Source organism: Anarrhichthys ocellatus, unplaced genomic scaffold (genome assembly GCF_004355925.1).
Source record: "Anarrhichthys ocellatus isolate YVR2014 unplaced genomic scaffold, GSC_Weel_1.0 scaffold32, whole genome shotgun sequence".
NCBI lineage: Eukaryota > Metazoa > Chordata > Actinopteri > Perciformes > Anarhichadidae > Anarrhichthys > Anarrhichthys ocellatus.
The window spans coordinates 807,364-831,831 of record NW_022280062.1 but is presented as its reverse complement, the minus strand read 5'-3'; the positions used below and the strand labels follow the sequence as shown (position 1 = coordinate 831,831).

Genomic DNA, 24,468 nt, shown 5'->3' with positions numbered 1-24,468 from the left:
ACACACACACACACACACACACACACACACACACACACACACACACATCCAGGCATGGGCACCAACAGACACCACCCTGGTTTGAGCACATGCTTGTTGGAAATCTCTCTGTTGCTGAGGGGACAGAGGGGAGCTTAAAGTTCCCAATAAAAATGCCTGTGTCTCTTTCATGTAAAAACACGCTGGCGTTTGCTTCGCCCCAATCTTCCTCCCGTCATTCAGAGTTATCGCGAAGCCGATAATCATCGCTTCACTTTTACATCGTTAAGATTTCATGTGAAAGAAATCTTGGGACAAACATCAAAATGCTCGCGGAGTCTAAAGTGGAAATGGGCTCCTGTCCAGAGCTGGTGTCCCCTTTCATTTGACTACGTAGAAGCCACCTCGATAAAGGCAGCCTTAACAGTAGAGAAAGGCCTCTTTTATAATTCTATTAGAGCTCTGTCCTTTCAGCTCTCCGTTGAGCAATGGATCCTGACCCTGACTTAATTAAGTGGCAAATGGCGGAATGATTCTCCTAAACCCAGCCCACGGAGTCAAGAACACATGACTGAATTCAAATAAAGAGGGACAAACAAGGATAATTAGTCAAGCCTGAAAGACAAAAGGCAAACGGGAATTCATAAGAAGGGAAGGGAAACTGAGACGGCGGGGGTGGAGCCACCGAATGACCAATCTGACTGCCCGCAATAAAGGTGCATTGGTCCATAGGGAGAGGAGGATGTCCGTCCCACCACTTGCCCATCTTTCAAACACATACCGAGTCCTCCTAAACAATCAAAGCCTCTGGAGCTCCTCCTACTCTTCCCCGCGGATCCGAATTCACTGCGGACACATCAAATAGACGCAGTGAAGGGGAGAAATGGTGGTGGTGGTTGGTTGGGGGAGGGGACTTGGGGTTTGACCAGCCTGAACAGACCTCACAGTGGGGGTGGGCAACTTGTATGGGACCGATTCCCATGCAGCCAGCAGCTTCACTTCCACAAGCAGAGGGGAGGGAAGAGACAGAAGAGTGAGGAAGAGGGACAGCAGCAGAAAGACAGAGAGGGGGCTCGGAGGGGAAACGACTGAGATGAAAAAAAACAAAACACACACACAACAGGGACAGAAAGCTGGGCCCCAAAGCATCAAAGGTTGCTAAGGGCCAGAAATGAAGGAGCAGCACAGTAAACGCCGCCGCAAAAGTGCTAAATAAGGCCTCCCGTGGGCCAGTGGGTACAGTGTAGACACGCTACGCTCCGAGAACAACAGCTGCGAAAGAATTAAGACAAATATTTTCACAAGTGGAATCGCTGCCGCTTTTCTCGCTTCCAGACCGCGGCCCCGAACAGATGACCAGAATTCAAAAGGTTGTTGTGCTGAGCTCTATAGAGAGGCCAACAGGAGAGCATCTGGGTGCCGTAGGCAGGCAGAGGGATGAGTTGAATATATTGTGACATTAATGAGGTTGTCAGACTCCTCGTGATGGAGTGGCTGTGTTTTTGTGCCGGCAAGACTAACACCCTTAAATGCTCATGCTGTTAACCCCTGCTGAACCCTCGCCTCACATACAAAGCAGAGGGGACGATAACACATGCCCTGCTTATGCATGCGGCCTGCTGCACGAACACATTTCAAATTCTCGGTCACATAAAGGACACATCATCAGAGAACAACTTCTTCTATGATTGTATAATGTTAACAATATTAAAACTACATTTACGGGTTAAGTAGACTTCGCCACGGTGACTCAGACATTCCTCCACGTCTACCTGGGTCTGAAACCCGGTGGCATGTGGGCAATTAGTGACTGTGGTTCCTGTTTCTCCCACACAGGGCTAATTACTGACCTGTGGGTTTCATTTAGAGAGGGAGAAAAGAGGGAGAGCGGGAGGACATGGGAAGACCCGGCCATTCATTTGTCTTAATTAATTACTCTTCCTCCACCAGGGCTCCTGGCAAGGCCGGCTATTCTGAAAGCTCTTCTGAGAGTTGGCGTTCCAGCTCTCCTAACCTGTGAGTAGCCCCGAAGCTTTGCTCGCTTATTTAGTTGGAATAACTTGGAGGACGGAGTCCACTGTGGACTAAATCCTAGAAACAGAAATCTATTGGCCACAGCGCCAAATGTTGTCGTAAATGCGGTCAGACAGCTTTGGGAGGGACGAGCAAAAGGTGCCACCGCCGGAGCGGAAGGGGTTAAAAGAGGCAGCAGGGCCAGGTTTGGAGAGGTTAGCGGTGTGATTCATTTTTATTACCACGCAGCCCCTGCAGGCGGCAGGAGTGGCAAATTATTTCTGAAACAAAGTGGAGGGCTCTCATCAGAGCTATTACCTGCCTGTGGCCGAGGGCGGCGCGGAGCCCACAGAGGGTGACAGTGAGAGGCCCGCGCCGGTGAGGGATAGCCGTCCACATCCGTCCACGCTCCGGGACATCTCCCCCAAATGAGAACCGGTGTCTGTGTATGTGTGTGAGTGTGTGTTTGTGTGCCAGTAGACGATAAGGGTAAAGTTAGCTGTTGGACCTCCCCCACAGTATCTGTCAAAATAGTCTGTGGTGTTTTCTATCGCGAACACGCCAAGCAATTAGAGGTGACGTGCAAAACACAGCGACTCCAAGGTGCTAATTAAAAGAAGTACTCCCCTCCAACATGCTGACTGCAGAGATCAGCCTCAATGTAGGCGCTCGCACAAATTCATCATCACGGATTTAACTGTAAAACAGCCAGGTCACGCTTTTTAACTAGGCTTCCTTTATATATGGGTCATAATTGTAACTAATGGCGTTATTAATGGTCGGTATATAATGTATTTCTTATAGATCAGTTATTATCCATGAATAAGAAGAACTTTTTGGGAAAAATGACTTTGGCTGTTTCACACGTCTGACTCCTTACTTTCTGGAAATCCATATTTATTTATTTTTTGTGGAAAATATTAGCACTTACAACTGCAGACTTTATTAATTACTTATCAAAGTGCAGGCTTGATGGCTTATTAGAAAGTGATAAACACTCGAGGATTTATTGATGGATTAACAACCCCCCAAAAAGAAACGATGGACACCAGCCAAAGGGATTTTTTACCTGGCACTCCAAAATGTTCTCCTATTAATGCTTATAACTGATCTAAAAAGCCATTTGTTTCAACTTCATGAAGGCTGCCTTATTAGAAAGCTGCACCATGCATTCTTCTACAATGTCTAAAAACAGGTGCCACATATATATACATGCACACCTGCGCCCATTACGATGCCTGTAATCGGTCTGATGCTGCTGTGCGGATCTGTGTTCGACAAATCTATATATTGTGTTCTTCCGATCCAGAATATCATAAGCTAAACCAATCTTGTGGATGAATGCTTTTAAGTTGAATCCAAAAGATGCAAGGGGGGGTAAAACTAGTCTTGCAGGAGACATTCAATCAGACACCGAGTTGATATTCAGGTAGTTACTGAATCGTTTAGATTAGGTGTCACTAATGTTTAGTGGGAATCGGGAGCCACACACTGCCTGCCTGGGTGCCATCACAAAGCTGCTGCACGTCACCCATGTGACACAATTAAAATCCTCTCATATGTGTTCGGGTTAAGAGGAGCATACGCAGAGAGAGAGTCAGGATTTATGGTGTTAAAAGAAAGAGAAAAAAAACGACATCCCATTAAGTTGGTTACAATTCATCATTTGTGAGCAAAATAATTTGATACCAAAGTTTCCCCCACGAGGGTACATTGTTCTATCAGCAACAAAACCATCAGCATCTCAATGACCAGTGGCCATATATGATATTTACAACTGCTGTGTTTTGTCTGAAGATTAGTTATGCTGCAAATGAGATTTATCGTTTGACAGGGAAAACGAATGGAGATGCTGCTGCGGGATAGGGATCGGATTTTTTTGAGACAATGAAGAACCTTCCTGCTCGAGGCGACGTGGGACTGACAGTGGCAGGGAGAGGAATCAACATCGATAATCTTTCATCAAGTCCACAGTGGAGCACTTTGGCACAGATACCATTCAATAAATAACTGTAGGCCATCATTCAGTTCTGAACTGGCCGGAGAGCGCAGGATGGATTCAAGAGGAAAAAGGCCTGAGACTCCGACCGGCGGAGTGGAAAAGAAAAGAAAACAAAAAAAACTATGAAAAACTGTTCATTAGCAAACTTTTCATATGGTCCCAGTATGAAGAGTGTAAGTAGTACACACTGTATGTCCAGTGATCATGTGCTGAAGTGCATCCTGAAACTGCTCCATCGACAAATAAAAATAAATAGGGAAGTGTATTTTAAGGTACTCACTTACTACTACTACGTTAACTTTTCCTCAGTGAAGTGATCCCTCATGTTTCTGGTTATAGGTGATGTGAGTAAAACTAATTATGGGATATGAATTGGTGCCATTATTGGGGTTATGTTTGAACAAATGCTCGGCTGATATGCTGTTCTTCTCTGACCATATACATGCAACATAAACCTGCCTTTTTATTTTCTTCATGAAATTAGAACACATTGACTTCAGTAATCTGTCTCTGCCAGATGATCGTTATGGTGTGTAAGCAGCAGAGGTCCTGCCTTAAAGAGCTACAAACCCTATTAAACTTCATTAGTATGACATTCAAGGGGCAGTTCTCCTGTCACGTCATTGTCTTTACAGTTGTTGCATTATTATCATTTTTTTAATCTAATAAGAATAATTGTAAACTTGCAATTTATTTTTGCAAGGAAACAAATAACACTGATGAAAATATTAGCAGCTTCAGTGCAAAAACTCTGTACTGGCTTTGAAAAACCGGACATTTCAAGGCTGAAATCAGCCCTGAAATTGATGATAGTTTTCCTTATTAATTCATCGGTTTCTTTTTATTGAACTTTTTTAATCGATTAAATGTTTATTCAGAAACTGTTACAGAATAAACACCCATCTCAAGTTCCTAGAGCCCAAAGTGACATCCTCCTATAACTAATAATGTTATGACTTGCAACTAAATACAATGCAATACAATTAATAAGGGAAAACATAAAATAATCACATTTAAATGCTATAGCCAGCATTCAATTGGCTTTTTAGTTCGACTTGAATGACATCATTTTTTTGGGCACTTGTATCAACTGATACTACTAGTTTATCAGTAATATATAAGTGTTATTTTACATGTTGTTCGGTTTACATGGTGGACAACAATAACAATATTATTATTATATTACATTTGTATGTTTTATTAGCCATAACAGCAGGACAGAAGTAGTAAAAAAAGAAAGAAAGCAGCAACGTTTCTCTGTTGATATGTCGCTTTTAGTAACAAAGTTACAAAGCTGTGATGTTAAAACCCTCTAATGCCACCAGGGAGACCCTACAGACAGCCTTTGCTGTGACAGACTGAGTGATGACCCGGCCCCGTGTGATGGATATGTGACATGGCAACTTGGGCCCTGAGGGCCTGGCTCTCGGGGTGGAGTTTAGCCATAATGGTGTGCTTAATTACCTGCACAGCCACACAGCAGGTCATTAGTCAGACTGGGACGTTAGGTCTCACCTGTCACCGAGAGATAAACAATCCTCCTACCGGATCTGGGTACCTCACAGGAGCGGGATCAGATAGTCATTGGGGGAAGTTAGGGCAGGGCAGTGCGGAGGAAGCGGCAAAGTCCAAAGAGATACATTTTAAAAAGACGAAGAGCTACATGTTTGGTTCCAAAAGTACAAGCTTTGGTTACGTAAGTTGTAGAAGTTTGGAAAGATTCCACATTTATACTCTCACTGAAAACAGGCACCAACAAAGGACTAAGGCTGGATTCAGATGTGGTTTAAGATTTAAAGATCTTTTCCTGATTAGTGCTCGTGAATTTGGAGCTAGTCAGGGCTTTTATAAGGTAAGTGCAAGGACGGACGTACAAGACAACAGATACTCTGGTGGAAACAAAACATATTACATCCTTAAATGCAGAGATAGAGGGATAGAGATGCCAACAAAGTACTGACTCAGATAAAAGACACGGTGGACGGAAACATAAAATACTGTGTTCTTGGCTCAGCAGACTGACATTCATGGACCCCTGGTGCTTCTTATGGAGCATTTTGCGGTGTGAACTTGCCTGTGCTGAAATGTGGTTGGCTAATAAACGGCAGGTAATGTAGGGAAGACGGCACTGCCTCCCCGTTCTATAATCTCCGCATGCTTCATTAAGCAGCACCTTTATTTGCAGACGCATGCTAACCTGGTGCTGTCGCTCCCTGGCTTGGTGTAGCCCTCCAACTCGCCCTCCCACACACTGTTGGCCATGGAGTTGCCAATGGCCGTCATCACCATGCTGAGCTCCACCGGCCAGTCGTCCAGGTCCAGGGAGCGCACGCGAGACAGGTGGGTGCCCAGGTTTCTGTGGATCCCGGAGCACTCGATGCACATCAAGGCGCCCAGGTTCAGACTGGCCCAGTCTGGGTCTGCGTGATAAAGGACAAGCATAATTCATATTTAGCAAATAAATGTGCCAGTGTAACTGCAGGTCAAAGAAGAATTGAATCAGTCATTTCTTTGTGAGAGCAAGCAATCAAGTTGTGTTGTGTTGGTTAGAGAGTCTGTAACTCTGATCTTTAATGCAATGACTCTATAAAACCACTCAAAATCAAATATTTATGAATGTTTTTATATGAAATCTCTGATCAAATACAGAAACTCTGTTTCCTCCTCTACAAGGGCTTCATCGAGGAGAAATGAGCTGTTGCGATGAAGAGTCATACTTACTGGGTGCATCACAGTCCACGCAGAAGCTGTTCCCCCTCACGTTTCGTGTGGACTGAATGGCCATCGCATCACTTTGGCTGCCTAACCGAGACTGTAAGACACGAGGGAGAGAACAAGTCAGGAGGAACTAATGATGGCAAGAGAAGGAGAAGGCAAACAATTAGAGCTGGACTCAAATCATAGACAACCAGCGAGGAGAGGGAGGGACGAGGTTTCTCAAAGGGAAAATATGAATATGAAAATTAGGCTGTGTCTCCCCAGTATGCTGCCACAAGCCGTGTTCTCTCTTTGATGTCTGTCAGTTCTAATAACAGATCCCCCACACTGCGGTGCACCTGTCTGACAACCTCCCACATGTGACAGCTTGAAGTGGGTGAGGAGGGGCGGGGGGGGGTGAGGGGCGCAATAAAGGTTGGAAAGAAGGGGAAAAGAGGAAGTGTAAATGAAGCAGCAGAATTGCAGGATGATGACGTCGCTGTGATTAGATGATTGTCTCTACATGATGTGTTTTCTCTCTGGTGACCTACTGTACGTACCTTGTTCTTTATGCTCTCACAAGACTGCAGGCTGGCGAAGATCTGACTCTCAATGGCTTGGACCCACAGTTCCCTCTCCTCATAAGTAGAGGCTTCGAAGTTCCACGTCTGACCCGTCAACGACACAATGATGAACTCAAAGGAATCCTCTTGCTCTGGAAAACACAAATAAATAAAGAATTAGTACTCGAGCAACACGCAGGCCGGTTGTGCAATCCGACTGTTCGAGGCGGCGACACAGCTCGGCGGTTGAGGCCCATCCACGCGCGGCTGCACGGTGAAATGAGCTTCTGTTGAACTCAGCAACGCTCAGATGATTTCTCGGCACCTCCCGTGCTCCCGTGCACTGCTGCTTTGTTCGACAATGCTTCAAAATCTCAAACAAAAAAAGACTAGGATACATTTTTAATTCCTTTCTGCTGGAGTTGAATAACTTTTAAGACCTTTACCAATCAGCAGCAACACACAATATTATCTTTTCTTAAAAGGTCCAATATTGTAGAAAGTGTCTTGTATTTTTATTATAAAGTAGCTCTAGGTGCTATAAAAATACTGTGAAAGTATAAATTCAAAACTCTCAATCCACGGAGAAATGCACACAGCCTATATTCAGACACTGCGCCTTTAAACGAGCCGTCAGGACTTCGGTAATGTTGTGAATTTTAAGCTTGGTATTTGGAGGTTTTTTGTAGAAATGCACCTTGGGAGTCGTAGTTAACTTCTTGCCAACAGTTTTTATGTACACAGGCTGATTCTTTTTACTTATTATCAAAGAACCACATATTTGTATTTTCATACAATTCCAGCTCGGATCCAAAAGTTATCGTCCCAAACTAGATTTTGAGATTCCATTGACATTTTGAAAGAAAAAGTTTGAGTACTGACAGGAACTTCTTCTAACATCTTAGTTAAATGCAAAGTATAGTATATTAGTGTCTGTTACAATGAGTCCAATCATGTTTTATCATGAAATTTGTGAATCGGCATTGTCTTTTTTTCCCCTTCTCTTTGTGTTTAACTAAGATTTATGAAAATGTCACCTGTCGTTTTCAAACAAGAGTTCTGACACGACATATGTTCCAACACATGCTGTAATGCCTCTGCTGTTCAGAGGCAATTCATTAACTCCGTACTGTACAATGTGACTCATGTAACATCTCTGGTCTGTGCACATGCTTCAGCTCATAGCCAAATGATTTGTAATTACCTAATTATGTTTATGCAAATAGTTATCTCATTTGCATAAACCATGTTTGGAGGACTGGAGGCAAGTAGACACGAGGGGATTCTTTTTTCTCCTGTGCAGCTTTATCATTAATCATTAATAGAGGTTACGTTAAAATGTGTTAAATGAACAAAATATATTTATACTTCTGATGTGCTAATGCATTGTGCATTAATGTGTTTAACTCTTAACTGCATGTCTGTAGTTATGAAATGATGGCAATCTGATGATGATGATAAGATCGTCAGACAAATCATCTAATCAAAGAAATTACAACACTTTGTATTTATAATCAATTCAGCCTCCTTGGTGCGAGATGCAGCCCGGTGCTGTTAAATGACAGATGTCTGACGGACGCCACTGATGTAGCAATCCCTGAGCTGCGGTGGAAGGCCATCTCTTCAGGGGGAAAGCAATAATCCAATTAGCTCGACACCGACTTCAATTATCTGATTTAGTTTGTGGAATCGACTACGGGTCACGAGGAATCGATAAAGCCCTGGAAGTCTCTTTATTTAGACTCACAGTGACAGAGTGTTTATGTGGGTGTGACATTTCAAAGCACTGGTGGGGATTCAAAAAGAAAAATGTCCATTTGATGAAACCAAAACGGTCAACTTAAAAAGGAGCCTTAAAGTGACAGAGAATAAAAGCAAAAAAACAAAACAAGGAAGGAATATTAAATTTGAAAGAAAACCAAAAAAACACCAGCGTGATTAATTGGAATACATACACAGCAAAAATCTATTTTCTTGTCCAATATAACTTCAGGTACAATAACTAATGCATTTGATTATAATTTGTGGCTCCCAGACTCAAATGTTGTTATACTTGTGTTTTCGTCTTTAAAAAACAAAACAAAAAAAACCCCTGAACAAAGCTAATTATTCTGTTGGCTGCCCAGGCAATAAATTGGAGGCATTAAAACACTTTCATTATGGAGATTAAAAAAGCAACGGATGGCTGGTTTCTTAAACTGATGAGTATACAAGGGAAAACAAATCCAACTCTCCGTGCATAGTAATGCACACGCGAGACATACTGTAGCCACTAAAGAGACAGAGGACAATGTGCAGCAGGAGGCTTTATGTTTGACACCGGTATTGTCATTACGTGCGGCTCCAGCACACCGATATTACTTTTTAATGCCGTCCAACAGTGTGGCAATCCAGCACCATAAGCCAAAGTCATTCTGCTCCATGTAAGCACGATGCTGAGGGTCAAAGTGGTCTTCTCAGAGACGGTAAATCTGAGCATGTACAATGTGTCGAAGGCATCACTGCTGTCTTACAGGCACCTGACATGATGAGCTTTTAAAAGGGCCATTAGCACTTTCTGTTATCACTCAATGGGTGCAGTTAGCACGTGGCTAGCAGAGGAGCGATCACCTTGTCACATTAGCGTGAGCATTAACCTCCTGACCAGATCTATCTGCGAGCCCACAGTCAACAAGTTCTCGCCAATTAGAAATAAATTAACGCAGCTCTGCCAGTGGGCGGACAACGGAGGAACACGATTTAAAGCCAACGGAGGAGCCGACTGTGAAGAATGAGCGAAAATATGACTTTCCTTTAATTAACACGGCATAATGAAAAGGAAATTAAGAGCGTAATGGCCATAGAGCTGCAAAGAGGAAGGAACAGATAAAAAGATGCACATCTCCATCCACCTCCTTTTACCTGGATCATAAGAAGTGTTCAGGAACCTCAGATGTTGTTCATCAGACACGTCAGACTGTTTCGCCAATAGTAAATTATTGCTTCAAGATACAGAAATGTACTGGCTGCAGTGGTGGGAAGTAACTATATTATCTATAGTAAGTATATTTACTCATGTACTGAACTTAAGTACAGTTTTGATGTACATTTCATGCTACTTTTTACTTCTACTCAGCTATACCGCAGAGGAAAATATTGCTCTTTTTGCACCACTACAATTGTCTGACAGCTATAATTACTTTTCAGATTAAGATTTTACAACAAACAAAACAAATGTACAATAAGCTAATAAACAACAACAGCGGTGTCTGATTGAGGTCATCACTTTACAGATGTCTATGAGCTATTAACTGTTTCAAGAGTGATTTCATCCTAAAACTTCTCAGATGGTTTAATTTAAATATAAACTGTTAAAAATAAGGACTCAAAGAGGTCAATTTATCAAATACCATCAGATTTGTCATGTGACACACTGGAGGGGGCCCCACCCTCAGGTCGAGAACCCCGGGACTAAATTTATTCAGTACCACCTCAACCAGCAGCAACAATAAAATGCTTCTTGATGCATCAATACTAACAGTTACATAATTTTAAAGAAACTTTTTAGCACATCTCTGGCAAACACAAGATTTAAAGTGGTGCTTTTGTTTGAAACTCAGTTTTACGGATCGGTCGACAGAATCGTTGTTCAACTAGGAATTTATTTAGTTGAGAACAGCAGTAATAAGTAGGGTTTTGAATTTAGGTCTTGTACCTGATGGAGTATTTTTTAATTGTTTTATTCATACTTGAGTAAAGGATCGGCTTACTTCTTCCACCACTGACTGGCTGCCATTAAAAGCAAAGTTGTTCATCAATTTTTAAAACCTCTAAAAAGGTGTTTCGTTTGACCTGAAAATCAAAAGTGGGACCTGAAAGAAAAGAGATTGACCTGAGGACGATTCCTCTACTGCTGTGTACGTGCAGCAGATGCACCGCCGGGGAACCTGTGGACCAGATTAGCACCTCGGGGGAGTTTTGGTGCTGAGCCCAGCTGTGCTTTCTGTGCGGCACAGAGCAACACGGCATCTATTCTGTCTAAGCCTCTCTAAGACCTCTGGAGACCGGTGTGACGAACCCTTAGAGAGGACTTAGCCAACACTCCTCAGCCTTGAGGACTCCCATTTTTTTTCTCCATCCATTTGTGTGAACACTTTGGCTGAAATGATGACGAGGTGCACAAGGTGAGCTATTGTTTTGGTGTGCGGGACGTGTTGTGTTGTGTTGTGTCGTATGCGTGCACCAGGCAGTCACTTAAAGAAGTGCTCGCCGTTCCCGTGAATTAACGAGCAGTTGGGAAGAACAGGCCAAGGCGGTGCCATCTGTAAATGTCACAGGCACTGCTTGCTCATTTTACACATCATTAAAGCCAATATTCCTAACCTGTATCAGAGCAATCAGGAGCAGGCCATTACTGCGACAGGGGCCCCAGGGGAACCACGACCAAACTCAGAAAGAGGAGGACAGGGAGGGCGAGAGAGAGATAGAGCACACGCTTTATCTATCCGACACACACACATGCACTCACGCTCGCGTGTACACACATACTTCTACGTGCACACTCTCAAACAAACAAGGAGCACACCTTCCAACAATAAACAAACACATGAAATCAGCACCAATACCACTACCACGCTAATAGCTAGTGCATTTAACAACAGAGCAGAATGAAAACAGGGCCAATTATACATGTATCTGTGGGCAGTGTGTACGGAGCCCAAATGAGAATCTTGTTATTCCTTTCCCTCCATACTGTGGCGCTCAGAAAGCTAAGCCATTACAAGAGTGGAGGCTCCAGGGACAGCTTTGGGAAATGAGAGCGAGTCGGGGAGTGACAAAACAAAGTATTGAGATAAACACCCACCATTAGCACAGGCAGTTAAACCTCCATTTCCTAATCCTCAGCTGGACTCCAGAGGATATTAACCCTTAGTTTCCCAAGGTGCAGGACAATAGCAGAGTGGATTAAGTTGGACTTACAATATTTTACTTAACGTCGTTTTTTGATCAACTATCGATGCGTTTTAATTTGTAGTTTGGCCACAGAAAGACCACGACTGCTTGTTCCAGTCAATCTGTGGACGAGTCCAGAACAACGAGACTTGTCTTCTCATCTAAACCTGCAGTATTTATGGAGTGTAGGACAGCCAAAGGTTGTGAAAGAAAACCAAGAGCAGACACAGATTAATAAAAGTCATTAATAACAAATTAAAGATGAAAGAAAATCTGATAACTGGTTACATTAGCAGCGTTGTTAGAGGTACTAGATTCATATTCAGAGCATATCGATTGCCTCTACACGGCTCTCACGACGGCTCAGCTGTCGGCTTGCAGCTAACAGCGCTAACAGTGTAAACAACGGCAACAGTACCAACAGTGTTTACCTGGGGGGGAGAGGGAGAGCAATGAGATGTGTCACATGGGTTATACCACTGCCCCGCCCTCTTTGGGAGACTAGCGGCAGGTCCTGAGTCTATTAGCTCCAATGGGAGAAGTGAACATGAACACTGACTATGGAGTAAAAGAATCGGTCATAATCTAAGTAAATTTTGGAAGTATTTATTAAATACATCATTCAAATATAACCCAATGTACTTTCATCCAGCCCGGCTATGTCAACGAAGCAAAGAGAAGCTCCCACAGGCACCCACATTACTCTACTATATACACAGCTATCTTTACATAGCTAATAAGCTGTTTGATGCTTTATTAATAATACTGAATGTGGCAAAGAGAACCTTTGAGGAACTAACTGATCTCTACACCTTTAAGCCTGTAGTCTTGTTAGTTCAGACGGTTCAACATCACCGCAAACTTATTACTTTGAAGAACATAGAATGGCCAGTTGTGATTCTTGCAGCTAATTCTTCACTGTCCAGTTACTAGTGACCATGCCATTGATCCCAGTTTACCCACATTATTAAGTTAAACACATGTAATATATGCATGTATCTATAGTCAGCAAACATTCCACCAGTGTTCACTTTACTACACGAATGCATTTAAGTCAAGATCTTGTTCCGATTGAGCAGATATAGAGTCTAGATTTCCTTCTTTCAAGAGGGCAGGTTGCATCCATCCCTTTAGGATTCAGTCCACTTTCTTGACGCATGAAAAAATAAACATCCTATCTTGTGCTAATCGCTAATACAACCCAGTGGAAGAGTCCTTTCAATCAATTTAGATTCAATCAATTCAAAATGCAAAATAAAACTACTTAATTAAAATCCATTGTTGAAACTTTCATTAAATAAAGAGGTTATTAACCAATTCAAGATTAAATAAAAAAATGTAGTTTACCAAAATAAATTGCCCCCAGTCCCTCTGTTGCAAACACAATGCTCTGCAGCACATTACAGTCCATTATAGCTTAAGAGGGGGCATATCATGCAGTGCCAGTAATGCTTCCTTCAGTCCGTTATCCTCTTTTAGGACTGAAGGCTAAAAGTAAAGTTTGAACCGGTTTGGTTTGATTTGTTGTCCGTCTAGCTTGACGTGGATGTAAACAAGCACTTTAACGCCTTCTTTACATTAAAAGCATTCAGGCAAACACGTATAGCGAAAGTAAATATCGTCATCCTGTAAACCTGGAACAATCGGGAGCCTCTCGTCACAAGTCCCCTCCGTTCCTGCACCTCCCTTTCTGCTCACATTGGACAAACTAAAACCCCCCAAAACAATGAGCATTTGATACACTTTCTTTAAAAGAGAAATACATTAATGATGCTCGCTGACAGTCTGCATTAATCAGAGGGGGCTCCCCCCGAACACAACTCTTTATCGGCCATCGATTTTCCAGTGGGTTTATGGCGAGCGACACACCGAGAGAGCTCGTCGCTGCAGCGGCTGCTGGGAAACACATTACGGGGCTGTCAGTTGTCTCGCCATGCATCCTGCATCATTCTTTAAGCACATGAGAAGTTCATTACACCACACAGCTCTGACAGTGCATAGGATATTAGGGACTGTGTCCATTGTGCATATCTTTGGTGGAAGTGTAGCACCGTAGACATAACAGGGAATTCAAACACAAACCAAATACAGCTTTACATTGATTTGAAATAAATGCATTTTTAAATCTAACGCACAGGTTCAAATGTGATTTTTAAGCTCTTGGCTCGCCTAAAGCCTATTTGAACGTTTGCAGAGAATATATGTCTGTGCAATTACTGTCAGTCATTTATCCTTTTGTGATCAGAGTGACGAATTTGAGTTGATAAAATATGTATAAGATTTTCTCCCACTTCAGCAGCCATGTAGAAGAGTACCGCGGTACAATATTTGGAAATGATGGTGCAGCAACAGTTTCTCCAGGCTCCCTCCTACATCCTACATGTCCAATGTTGACCAAAATGATTTCTCACCTTAAGACGTGCGCGCTGTTTTGATTTATGACGCTTCACAGCTACTAAAATTCAATTTCAGCCTGCATTGCACGCTTCTGATTGCCCCGTAAATGAGATAAACTGATAGCAATTTATTCAAGGATCCCACCTCTCCTCTGCTTTTCCTCTCCTCTCCTCTCTCCTCTGTTCTTTCAACAGGAGACACAACTCACATCCCAGACTTGGGTGAATCCAATATTTAAGATGATACGTCTGTATTCCAGAGCATTCAGCAGAACAGACAAGGTGATGCTAATGGAAAACCTTGCAGAGAACAATGAATGAGATAGAAAACAATGTGCGTGTTTGATGACGTGAGGAACATTCAGAATCTGCCTCCTCCTGTCTGATTACTCTTAGATTTCCTCCTCCTGGGAAGTCCAGGAGTCATCCGACATCAGCTACTCCTGTGTGGGGCGCTCATCGAGGAGATTTGATGATGTTTGATAATGCCAGCCATTAAGGAGCTAGGTCCCATTAAGAGCCAAGTAATGTCAAATAAAACAGAAGCAATGGACTCTACACTTGGAAACTATGCTGCTAGCTGCTTCTGTGCATACAACTGCCAAATGTAAAAGAAAATGATCAGATCTGAGTTTCACTTCCACCAGTATGGTGACGTGACCACATAGCACTCCAACAACAAAAACAGCACCACTTATCGCACAGCACTTATCTGCGAGATGCTGATGATGTTCCCTCTGAACAACAATGTGGTCAAGAGCCCCATTCAGAGTTTCAAGAGAAGCTGTCAGAGACCATGATAAAAAAGTATAATGATTATAAATGCCAAGCCCCATTTAGGAGGCGTCAATGCCATTGTTGTTGTTATCCAGCGTATCAATCTTGTTGATTGATCATCCCGCTCCGGTGACATCGGTTTTATGGCCTCTGAAATGCGTCCCAGTGTTTTCACAATGCCATCCAATTAGGGTACTCCATTCATCATTGGTCCGGAGAATCATTATTAATTGGGTGGAGAGCCGACTGCCACTCCCCTGCTGAGGAGGGCCACGGCTTCTGGAGATCAGGCCTCTCAGACTACGCTAAAATAAAAATGGGGGCTGAGAGGGTGCACTGTGCAGGAGGGGGGGCACACAGAGATACCAAACTACACACCTTTATGTGCCTCATATCCCTATTCAATCACAATGTAGAAGCTCTTTTAAAATCAAAGTGGATCTTTACTTCTATAACAAACTGCATAGGAAAAAGTAAGAAAGTTTCTGTTACGTGTTTTTTTAACAGTTTTTCCATTCCTAACTTAGTATCTGCAGTTAATTTGTATTAACTTGACCCGCCAGATGGTTCATTACACAGAACCATCTGAGAAGCTGCCATTGGAAACTGTTTGGAAAACGGCAGGCACTTTAAAAAAAAGAAAGAAAACTTGGCAAGTGATTGGATGAACAGTCTGTCAATCAAACTATCGCCGAAGAGCGAAAACACACTCTCTGCCTGCTTATGACAGTCTACCACTTCCTTTAACCTGCCAGTTAGGAGCTTCCCTGGTAGGGTGTCAATGCTCAGGTTTTGCACTTTTCCCCAAATCCCACCCACCTCTGTGTAAGCACACAGTCCCACCAATAGGACTCCCTCGTGCGTCTCTTAGGATGTGATCCCTCTCTGGCTTCCCAACAGCAAAAAAGAGCCGATTGTGTTGGTTGGTAAGCACCACCAATTTTGCACACTGAGAAAGTGGCTGAAACATCTGTGGGTTTTACTCCTTTGTGCTGCACATAGAAACTAAATGAATTATTAGTTATTATATTATTAATTATCGGGTAAGTGAACTCAGGTCTCTACAGGTTTCCATCCAAATTTAGTGAAAATTTCCAGAAAATCAGCAACAGAAAATGCAAATTAAGTGCACGTTTACATCCACCTCGGCTATGCGAGCATTAGGAGTTGGTTCTTCAAGATAAATAGCTGGTGGCTCTAATTTCTCACTCAGGTGCCATTAAATCATTGCAGAAGAAGAGCGCGTAACCAGATGAAAGAGCGGTGGTCAAACCTCAAACGGCGGAAAACAATACAGAAAATGTGATGGAAATATGACATCTTTATACTTTCAGTCTCTGTAGCAATGTGATCGTGCTGTACCTTCGTTGCCTGCAGATAAGCCGTCTGGCTTCGTGATGCCCGTGCTCTTTTTCCGTCTGTGTTTCTTGCGGTTGGCGTGTGGCGAAGGAGGCGGCTCAAGTTTAGGACTCGTGGCGCTGCCCACAAAGGAACTCGCAGGATCACTCATCCCATTGGCTGGAAAAACACAGAGAGGGAAAAACTATTATTATTCTGTGTGTTAAAGATTTTTCTTTCAGTTTCATAATCACTGCCCATGTAGGTAAGTTTGAGTTTCACTGTCACAGCTTCAGCTTATAGACAGTTACTACATACTAACTCCACAAAACACACCCAACAATTTGAAGTCAAGTAGTTATACAAAACTTTCAATGCACCTGCCCCATTGGGGGGTCATCGTGACAATGGAAGTTTTCAACACTTTATTAAGGCTGATTTACCAGCATGTAGAAAACTACGCTCAAAAACCCTTTAAGAAGATTTTATAATGGACGTAATGTGCAGTCACAAAGATGACATCTTGGATTCAACTATTATACTTCCAAGAGTTTTTGAAACTAGTTAAGAAACTATATGGAATTTGACAAATACAGTAGACAAAAGCTTTTGTCTAACTCAAAATGAAGGGAAACAATGAAATGAAGAAAATTAATATTAATATTTATTGCCATGATGAACCATAATATAAAGATAATGAACTGCAGAAGATGGATGAAGAGCATCCAAGAGAGTCCAATTTAAAAATAAAAATGATTTGATGAAATATCAACTAGAAATTGCTGCGGCAGAGTGCCGTAGCATCACGCTGGCTCTTTTTTGTGCCTAATGAGGACTGTTGATTAGTCCACTATTAATTGTCTTCATTGCTCTCAGCTGAAGCTGCAAGACCAGTATAAAGACAGAAATGTAAGACAAAAAAAAAGTATAAAATGGAGACAGATTTGAAAAATGGGAAACCGTGCCTTTCAAAATAAACTAAGCTGGCAGCTTCAATTTAACTTATTCAAGTCATAAAATGTATGATTATGTATCGAATGTAGGAACGCATGAATCATTGTGAAATGACACTGAGCTATGAATAATGAATGACATTAGGCGCTTTATTGAAAGCATCATGCAAAGTAGAGGCATTCTCGTCACATCCTCAAAATGTGTCCACGAGCGGTGAGAGTTAGAGGCGCCTGTGATCGCTGCAAAAGTAACCGCGTGGCTCCGGCTTTAGATAGAGTGAAGGACAGGTAAGGGGCTATCCGTGAACAAATGGTTACCCAAGTTAGCCCGCGGCAAAGCTCTCTATATGACTGTCAGAGTGACAGGGGGCTAAGAGCCGGCTTTGTTTCTTGTAAGTGATTTTATAAATGTGATATTAACCTGTGCTACCGTTGGGCAAAGGGATCGGAGGGATGGGCCGATAGGAGGGGGTTGTCAGCTTGCCATCTTTCTGATTTCCTGACATTTGACATCACTTTCCCTTCTTTCCCCCTCCGGATGCCATTATGAATCTGGGAGCGGGGGCCAGGGCCCTTGGGGAAGCAGGGAGGGAGGGCCGGTAGATGGGCCCCATATTGCTCTCCCCTTTACCACCCTGTGTGGTGCTGGCAGCCTCCTCCATTGTCTCCCATCAAAAGCTCATTGTAGTGTGGCAAACTCCATTCATTTCCCTGTGCACCGTCCCAGCCCCAGGGGTGGAGTGCAGGAGGACAAGGGGCTCAGGGATTATTGCTGTTGTCGTTGCCAGTTGCACATGCTATAATGTGCGGCACTGTGCCATTAGCCAGTGTACAACATTAGGCCTAATTCGGTCATTACCTTTGGGGAGATGGGGCTGTCTTGGAGGAGTAAGATGGGCTCAGCGGGGGATTGAAGATGCTAACGTCGGGGGAGAGGGGAGCTCTCGGCCGGGGGATGCATTGTTTGAGCACGGGCAAAACATAGGAGGCACCTGAGACACACAATGTTACGTCTGCACTCCACTTAGAGATTAATCTTGATGAGAGCCGATGTATACAAACAACGATGTCATTACTAGGGGGGAAAAAAAACGTTCATAACTACTGGTATCTTTAATTTGATATAGAATAAGTGACCATCCTAAGAAGTAGTAATAAGCATAAATAGTGAAGTGCTACTTGGAAAATAACAACATTGATTCTTCGCCATCCCATTAATAAACATAACATTGGTGCTTGTGCTGGACTACATACATTAAGTAAGCTCTCTGGTGTTTTGAATGGCAGCACGCAGCCACACATGTAGCAGCTCCTCGTCGAGGCGTCTGTTTCAATTTCCCTGCTCTCTTACAACAGCCCCCCTGAGACGAGTCATTAGCTGGCTCAGACAGCTGGGGGCACAGGGGTCCTCCATGTGCCCCCCATTCCCCCTCCTCCTCCTCCCACCCTCTGCTTCCTCCTCCCTCTCCATCCCAGCGTCTGTCCCGCCGGCACAGCTCCGTATGGCGGGTGGAAGACTCGAGCTCCGACCTGCCTCCAACGTGACAGCCAGCATTTGTTTAATGTCGCTTGAGGTTAAAGGGGAGGGCTGCCCCCCGGGGGCCCCAACCGTGTCATAAACACCTCTAATTATCAATTTCTGCCCCTAATGTTGTGGAAAATGACCCTGGCCCTGCTCATCCGGCACCCCCTGCACCTGAAACATATACGGGGTAATGCACCTCCCTTTGTTTGCACCAATAAGGCTTTAAGAAGTCTGCACCAAGAAAGGTATAGGAGCAGAGAATGGATCAAACCGCAGTACACTTCACTGAGCAACAATATCAAAGCACCTGAAAGCTAATGGTTTTATATAATGTAAAGGCTCCTGCCTTTAAGCGGTTCTCAGCTCTAAACTGTGCATGACTGGTAGATTATAGTTCTTAAATTGAGAATTATGAAGTTAGAACCAGACTGATTCCACAAGCAGAGTATTCACGGCGGCATTATTAGCTAGCTGTTAGTGTGTATGAGGGCCATCAGGACCAAGCTGGGTAATGAAGCACACTGGGGATCAGGAGTCTCTTTCCCACTCAGCCAATATCACCTGGGCAGCCGAATAGGTATCAGTCTAACCTGTGATTACAGCGTATTACACTCCCACTATGGAGATGACAGTTTAAACACGCTCCAGGTTGAAGACTATGGGTGAGACAAAGAGGGGGCCGCTAACAGCTTCCTGCCTTTACCAATGCCACACTGAGAATGAATGAGAATGAAAAAAGGGTGAGAGAGAGAGAGGCAGAGAAGGGGGATGTAGAGGAGAGTGGGGGAGTCATTTCATTGTTATTCAAGAGGCTCCGGGTGAGGAGCACTATGATTCCGCCAGGCCCCTTGACATGGCAGCCCTGCCTGTCCTCAATCAAAGCCAACGGCTGCAATTAATGGCAAAAATTAGAAACAATCACTGCCTCCCCCTTATTATCCTCAATTAGAGCGTACTAATCAAGGCCTGATCGCGCTCTGCTGCTCTCTCCAAACTAAATGTCAAACTTCATTACGGCCTAGCGTAGAAATCAAACGCCCCACATGCTATCACCCTCACATCGGGAGGCCAAGGTATAAAACACAGTGCCACAGGAAAAGGCTATCCGTGCATTAACTACCTGTGTCCTGATATGCGAAGTTGGAGGAGAAATAGCACTTATATATAAATTACCACATAGCAGAGCAGGCAGTCGCAGCATTAAAGTCATGGAGGACGAAAAGACAGAAAGAAAAAAAAGGCAGCGGTGAAAACTTTTCATGAAGGGCTGTGCGATATGGACGAATGTAATATTGCGATACTTAAGAATTATCAACATGCAACTTAGTATTAAAGCTCACAAGGTAAAAAGTTAAAATATTGCTCTTCTCATTAGTGCTGCGACTAACAATTAATTTCAAGGACAAATCTCCTGATTACTTTCTTAATTAATGTGATTTTTCTATAAAATGCAGTAAAAAAAGTAAAGAATTATGGTTTCCCAGTTCCTAAAATGGCATTTTCCAATTGCTTATTTTGTCAGACAAACAATCTAAAACACACACAAGATTTTCAATTTACGATCATATTTGACAAAGAAACGCAACAAAATCCTCACGTTTGAGAAGCTGAAAAAATGATAATAGAAGATATTCCTTTATTAAATTACATTTTGGACAGATTTGTAGCATAATTTCACTTGTTATATATTTTTGGCCATGAGATCAGTGAACCAATACATCTCTCTTCTACCAACAAGAATATATTGAATTAATTGTTGAACCCGTGGCGAGCACCGATCTACGGTAATCTCGTGCCTTTGGAGACGTGACATTACTCACACTTTGACCATGACTTAAGTTGTTGTCATCAGCGAGCCCGTCACGTTGCTCAGACGACTGTTGGAGCCTCTTGCTTTTAATTCAGGCTCAAAGATTGAGGCGTACGAAGGCGAGCGGGATCTAAACAAGCACCCGGCGCATTAAGAATGGGGGTCTTTATGAATGCAAGCAATAGAAAAAAATTGGGCCGGGATTTAATCAAAAATCTGCGCTCAATATTCAAGAGGCGCTACTACCTCTGCTTCTGCCTTTGCTCAATAGGTTTACAAATGAGGACATTCTTTAAATAATATGGAAATGGTTACCTGGCTAAGACGCATTCATTCTCCAGTGAATCATCAATCTGCTGTTTTTGCATCTCAGAATCACATTTTATGTTAACCTGCAACCTTCACCAAGGATAATGGAGTGATTGGGCCGGGTTCAAGTCAATGCAAATGGCAAAACATGAGCACGCTTCACTGTGGAACTCCCTCTATTGACATTAGGATGAAAGATAAGAGGGCCGCATTTCAATCAAGCTTTTGTTTTCTGATAGTCCAGTCACACTTTACACTACAGACGCATTCTGCTGCCGCGATTCAGATTCTTAAGTTGTGACATGAAAACAAGATATTCTCGAGAAAGTTTTTCAGCCACAGAGATGTTGCTCCTGGAGTACATTACGAGCCTTTAAACTGTCTGCACTGACTATGCACTGATTACAGAGACACTCCTTCCCAAGGACGAGCAACATATCTATCATTTGACGCAATGTTTCTGCTATTATTTTCAGCTCATTTGCCTCATTTGAGCTCATTTGTGGTTACCTTAAGAGTAGCATGAAAATAATTGAAGAAAACAGAATAAAGGAGCAAAGTGTGGATCTGATTTAGCTGAAGACTGGATGCTGGTTAATGAGCTATGTTAATATCGAGGGCTTCTCAGTTTACCAAACATGAAAATGGGAAAATTCCAGGCCTCCTTATTTCCTCAACACAACGTTTAGGAATTATTTGTCCTCTGCAGAAGCGTCAAACGCCGAACGTCACATTCACAAACATCCAGTATGAAGCCTTTATTTTTTCCTCCTCCCACACACACGCTGTGGAAAAAAAACTCACATGCAAACAGCAACCCACTCACACACAAGAAAAATAAAAAGAATCAGCGAGAACGCACGCACATACACAACACACACTCATTTATTTGAGGACCCCACGAATCTAAGTAATTCTGCTTTGGGCATGCTGCTGATGGGAGACGGGGGTAGGGGGTGATGGAAGTGCCTGCGTCCAGGCAGAATTGATCGTTTGGCAGCTCCAAATGAGAGACAGGCTTGTCTGCGGAACCACGAGGGCCGTGCAGTTGGACTCCAGCAGCGCTCGTAAAGTGCGCTCTTTAAACTGCCGGGGCCCCTGGGAGCCCATGGGGAGGGGGGGAGCCGCCGCCGCGCTAATGAGAACTACCAGAGTGCAAACATGCATGGAAATGACTGTTATTCTGTTGATGTGCATTTAAGTGCTTTTTTACTGCCAACCACAAAGAGAGGGAAATAACTGGTGATGAATGGTACCCCCAAAAAGCATTCATTTTCCTCTTCGGAAGAAAAGAGAGGAAAACAGAGGAAGGAGTGGGGGCATAAGAGTAAGATGGAAGGTAAAGACAGGGTGGGTGTAGACATGCATGGTGAATATATTATCTCACTTCACTCAAGTACAGTGACAAGGTGCAATGTGACGCAGAGGCAGCGAGTGGAGATGCATTGAAGTTAACCTTCACTGTTCCTCTCCTCTGAACGCGCCGCCTCGATCACAGAGCAGCAGACACAAAGGTCACAGCGATCACAGCCCTGATCACCTCATTATAAAAAAAAAAAAGAGGATCGCTCCACCTGTGTAACACACTCGGGGAAAATGGCGTCTCCACGTCACACCGCACCTCGAGATCGGGTCCATTCATTTTTTTGGGTTACATGAACACTTCGGTTGCACAATGCATGGCAAGACTTTTGGAGGAGATTCAGGGGGATGTGAATGTAGAAGGTGGATGTCTTACGGGCTCCGCTGCTCGTACTGGTGTTGATGGCTTCATTCCACTGGTCGGCGCTGGACACAGAGAAGGAGCGTTGGTGCATGCCGTCTTTGCTGCCACTAAACAACGACGCGCCCGTCTGGAGGGACGAACTGCTGTTGGAGTGAGGAGCACCTGGAAAATAAGACACAGGCAGAAGAAAACGTATTAGTTTTTTCTTTAAACCAATAAAAGTCTGTAAAGAAGTTATAATGATGCAATTGAGTTCACAGTTTTTCGTAGTCTCTACAGCAATGCAAAGCTGCTGCCTCCATATTTGTGCACATCCCTCTGTCAACTACCCCGCTCACACACACACACACACGAAACCCGTCTCCCTCCGCCTCTGCCTCTAATTAGCCCTTAATTAACAAGATACACTCTGAACGCTAATTATCTCGCCTCATCCCTCTGACTGCCACATCGATCTCCACTGGCGTCAGCAGGCGTTCTCTCCCTAACTTCCAATCAGGCGAGCCACAGACGCCTGGCTCTCTTTACTAATTCATGGGCTAGGCTGCGCCATGTGGGGTCCTTCCCTCCTGTTCGCGAGCAGTCGCTACGACACCTCCTAACTACTAATGACTAAGAAGTCATCGATACACTTCCAGTCATGAGCGGGGAATCAGATTAACTGCTTCAGAGTTACAATGCATCAAACGGGAGCAGTACTGTGTCATGTGATACAATCATTTGTTAAAAGAAGTGCGATTTTATTCTGTGAAATTAATTAACGCTACACTAATAAGAACATATTTTGTATGACCTACAAGAAAGAGGTTGGTGGGTTTATCAATAAAATTAGTCGTCAGAAAAAGTCGTCAGAAAAAGTAATTGTACCCTAAAAGTTGTCACAAATACTCCTTTACAGGCTGCACAACTAATACAATTAAATAGGCATTGAAAGGTTTAAATTTGTCGATTTGGAAAACAAGCCATATCTCTGATTTTCCCAATGACGCGTTCTCATCTCGCAGGTATCACACGTCAGGACCTTTTATTAAATAATTACTAGAAAATATCAGTTTCTGATTGAGGTGACAATAACAGAAAATATATAGTGTGTAAGTCGCGTGTAAAGTAAACTAAGCGGCACGGGTGCTTGTTAGGATAATATGTCCTACTCATTATCTAGAGTAATAAGTGTATCAAATTCACATAATCATGTCTAATTAGTATCAGTAATTATCTTGTTGGGCCCAGGAATATTAATCTTCAGGTCCCAGAGGGGAGGGAGCAGAATCGCAGCAAGAATGGGAGAGAGAGCGAGGGAATCACGCTGAGGAGCACTGACTAAATTAGCATGCTGAAATCAGAGCAGAGGAGGAGGAGGAGGAGGAGGGGGGAGGGAGAGAGGAGGAGGGGGAGAGGAGGAGGGGGAGAGAGTAGGGCTACTGAAAAGAAAATGTGAAACTTTGTTT

The 24,468-nt window shown here is 43.4% G+C and overlaps 1 protein-coding gene across 3 annotated transcripts in view; it reads right to left on the bottom strand.

Moving 5' to 3' along the window:
• The window catches only part of agap3 (ArfGAP with GTPase domain, ankyrin repeat and PH domain 3), a 108,997-nt gene that overhangs the window by 7,759 nt on the left and 76,770 nt on the right, over positions 1–24,468 (bottom strand). For all 3 annotated transcript variants that reach the window (XM_031865250.1, XM_031865251.1, XM_031865249.1), the window contains exons 12-16: positions 23,033–23,182; positions 16,722–16,877; positions 7,252–7,406; positions 6,716–6,806; positions 6,192–6,414 (exon numbers count right to left, since the gene is read on the bottom strand). In XM_031865250.1, the coding sequence (XP_031721110.1) occupies positions 6,192–6,414; positions 6,716–6,806; positions 7,252–7,406; positions 16,722–16,877; positions 23,033–23,182 (775 nt within the window). The remainder of the gene's footprint in view (positions 1–6,191; positions 6,415–6,715; positions 6,807–7,251; positions 7,407–16,721; positions 16,878–23,032; positions 23,183–24,468) is intronic.